At 47.3% G+C, this 3,582-nt stretch overlaps 1 gene segment (V, D, J or C); it reads left to right on the top strand.

The window, feature by feature from the left end:
- The first annotated feature begins 2,501 nt into the window (after nucleotides 1-2,501).
- On the top strand, nucleotides 2,502-3,107 carry LOC112119237. The segment is given in 2 exon segments: nucleotides 2,502-2,547; nucleotides 2,776-3,107. Coding segments are annotated over 2 exon segments (378 nt in total).
- Nucleotides 3,108-3,582: the final 475 nt, after the last annotated feature.

The raw sequence follows: 3,582 nt of genomic DNA, 5'->3' as shown, positions 1-3,582 counted from the left end.
CCTGCTGGGAGTTGCTTAGGGAAGGAAAGAGGCAGGAGAACTAAATATTGATCCCTCTGATTGCTCTGGTTTAAGTGAGATTTTCTCAGCTATCCCCAGGCAACCGCTTCTACTGGCCAGGCAGAATTTAATTCTGTTTCCTTAGGGTCTGTGCAGCAGAATGAAGCAATACAGGATTTGGATTCATCTCTACAAACAGGGGTAACAATCAGGGAATATATACACATAAGGTGCACCATACAGTAAAGGCGAGGGAATACACCATCGGCCAAACCCTGAACAAGATTTCACTGCTGGGACCATTCTAGAGGTGGAGGCTTTAAAAGTAGCTTATGGGAATGAAGCACAGAGATCCCAATGGATTTCAGCAACAGCTGGGTGCCAAAATCCCTTAGGCTTACTCTTCAGGTGTTTTATTGCCATGCGTTCTCCTCTGCCAGGGGACAGAAGCCTGGCTGACAGATCTGTGTGTTTTCCCTTCCAGGTGTCCTCGCCCAAGGGCAGCTGCAGCAGTCAGGTCCTGGAGCGGTGAAGTCCTGGGAGCCCCTCACACTCACCTGCACCCTCTCTGGGAGCTCGCTGTCTACTGCCGGATCGAGTTGGAACTGGATCCGCCATCTGGCGGGGGGAGGGCAGGCGTTGATGGGGAACATCTGGCATTCAGCCGGCAGCTGGCCCACGAACTACGCTGGGGCTCTGCAGATCCGACTGACCATCAGCCAGGAGGCTTCCAAAAGCCAGTTCTCCCTGCAGCTGCGCGCGCTGACAGCTGCGGACACCGCCACCTATTACTGTGCCCGGGGGATACACACGCACACACCGGGGTGCACAGTGACGCAGTGCAGCAGGGGCTGATACAAAAAGAGTAAGCGGGTTTTCACAGTGCACGCGGAGAGCTACTAACGCTCCAGATCTTTGGGGGGAACTGGAATTCTCCTTCTCTATCTCATTGACCCTTCAGTCACTTCAGATTGGCATGATATAGCTGTCTACACTGGCATAGCGAAAAGATCTGAGAGGGGACAGAATTAGGGCCCCCGGGATTTTATACAGTGGGAAATCTTTTTCATGTACAAACCTGACTAAAAATATATTGCAAATATAGCATGGGAACTTCACCTCAAGCATATCCCTTGTGCACAGGGCAAGCATATTCCTTTCTTCTGTAATATAACTGGGCAAAACTCCACAGTAACTGTAAAATCTCCTTCAGATCAGAAACGCCTGCCTTTGCACCCAGTTTATAAAGTATGAATGTTATTATATAAAAGAAGGAAAGCCAGACTAATGCAAGAATGATCGATTGATACATAGATGGGACGTATGTGGAGGGAGAGAGCGAGAGAGAGAGAGAGAGAGAGACAGAATGAACGTGTCTTCGAATGTGTAATATTATGCGTTTGATAAAATACTTAGTTCATGGTTGGATTCTGTATTAACAGCAAGAAAATGAACAAGGGAAAACTTTACAAGGAAAGCGAAGAAGAGCAACAAGGACCTCTTAATTGCTCAGAATTACAGCAGTGTAAATATCGAGAAGGATTATTCTGTGGCTGGTGTTAGAACAAAGTAACAATGAGAAGTGACAGTAACTCAAGTGGCGCCAAGGATCAGAAATGTAATTTATGCTCGAAAATAATTTCTTGCAAAGGACTGTCAAAAATAAACATTCACCAGGCAGATATTATCCAGAATATGAGCCTGGGTCATTTCCTCAAGGGGACCTGGCAGAGAACACACGGGATATGATATCGAACGGAGGGGGAGAAGGGATATTCTCAGACAGTTCTGTCTTCTGAGGGCAGCAGACATAAACCCACTAACTAATGTCACCCAGAGCAAGGTAATATCAGCCGAAAGTCTCTCATTTCACTCAATGCATTGTAATAAAACCCTTATTCACTATAAATGTATCTCTGGCTGCACAGTAAATGCAGCGCGTTGCTAATATGATCAATCTCTACCGAACACGGAATAGGATTTAAGAGATGGGGTGAGCGAGTTATAGGCCCAGATGCTACTGAATTTCGATGACATTTGGGTTCTTAATTCCCATCGGCTCTTTTGAAATCCCATCCAAAACCACAGGAGAAGGGGTATAATTTCTTTTCTCCAGATATCCCTTCATTCCAAAGAAGGCGCTGTCCTGCACTTACATTTGACTGAGAATTTCAAAGTCCTTTGAGAGAGTTAAATGACCAAATGCTATTTATTGAAACTGAGTTTGGGCGTCCAAATACCTTAAGTGGTTTCACATTTCGCTAAGCTGAACTCACTGTCTCGGGCGGTAGGACGCGTTCCAAGGAGAGATCCCCATGTGTAGACAGAGCTCACACTCTGTCATCTCTTATATTAATTCCGGGAAACCCCCATGCAAATCCCTGCCTGGAGGGTTCCTCTTTAAATACAACCCCCGGATTGGAGGAGCTCCAGTCTCCCCCTCACACCCCACAGTACTGCCCGGGCCTGGCTCCTGGGGACAGTTTGCACCTTCACTTAAGATGAACCTGCTACTGATTTTCCTGTTCATGCTGGAGGCCCCTTCAGGTACGTGTCTATTGGGGGTCAGGAGGGTTCCTTACTGCAGTGATGGCAGAAGAGAAGATGTTCAGTGCAGCCTAAGGGAATGAGATGCCCGGATTCCAATGCAATTCAGTGGCAGTTGGGTGCCTCACTCCCTTAGTCGCCATCTCAGGGTGTTTAATTTTCTCATGTTCCCCACTCCCAGGGGATAGGAGCCTGGCTCATGGATTCATTTCTGTGTTTCCTTTCCAGGTGTCCTCTCCCAAGTGCAGCTGAAGGAAATGGGTTTGGGAGCGGCGAAACCCGGGGAGTCCCTGACACTCACTTGTACCATCTCCGGAGACTCGGTTTCTAGCACCAGAGCTACCTGGGACTGGTTCCGGCAGCCCGCGGGGAAGCGGCCGGAATGGATGGGGTGCACATGGTATAGGTCTGGCAGGTGGTACACTGAGTACCCCAGCTCTCTGCAGAGTCGAATGACCATCACACAAGACACTTCCAAGAACCAGTTCTCCCTGGAGCTCCGCTCGGTGACAGCTGCAGACACCGCCACCTATTACTGCTCCGGGAGAGACACACAGTGACACAGATCAAAGCAGGGACCGATAGAAAAAGGGGAACCGGTTTTTCTACAGTGCAGCGATGTTCTGGCTACCGTGACATTGGTAACACCGCGGGGATTCTAGACCTCATTCTCCATGGCTTTTACCCATGTGTAGTCATTTACAATTTGCAATGGAAGGGGAATGAATTAGTGACTCTAGCAATCAGTCAGTGACTCTGTTCCCATTGAGTTCTTTGAGGGATGTGGGCATCTTAATTAGGAAAAATTCTCCTCTTAAAAGAATATTATAAGGAACTTAACTGTGTTCAAAGTACACATGCACACAAACTACCTGTATTCCTTCGAGGTGATAAAATATATGTCTGCCTCCTCCGAAAGAAAAAGTCAAAAAGCCACAGTAAACATATGTATTCAATATATCTAGGACCTCCTGTAAAATGTATAACCCTCTATGTGCCTCTGATTTTTCATTATACGTGTTATGCTACGAGATA

This window comes from Terrapene carolina, unplaced genomic scaffold, assembly GCF_002925995.2.
Source record: "Terrapene carolina triunguis isolate 2854851 unplaced genomic scaffold, T_m_triunguis-2.0 Scaffold32425, whole genome shotgun sequence".
Lineage (NCBI taxonomy): Eukaryota > Metazoa > Chordata > Testudines > Emydidae > Terrapene > Terrapene triunguis.
The sequence above is the reverse complement of the archived record's forward strand: the minus strand, read 5'-3'. Positions and strand labels throughout refer to the sequence as shown.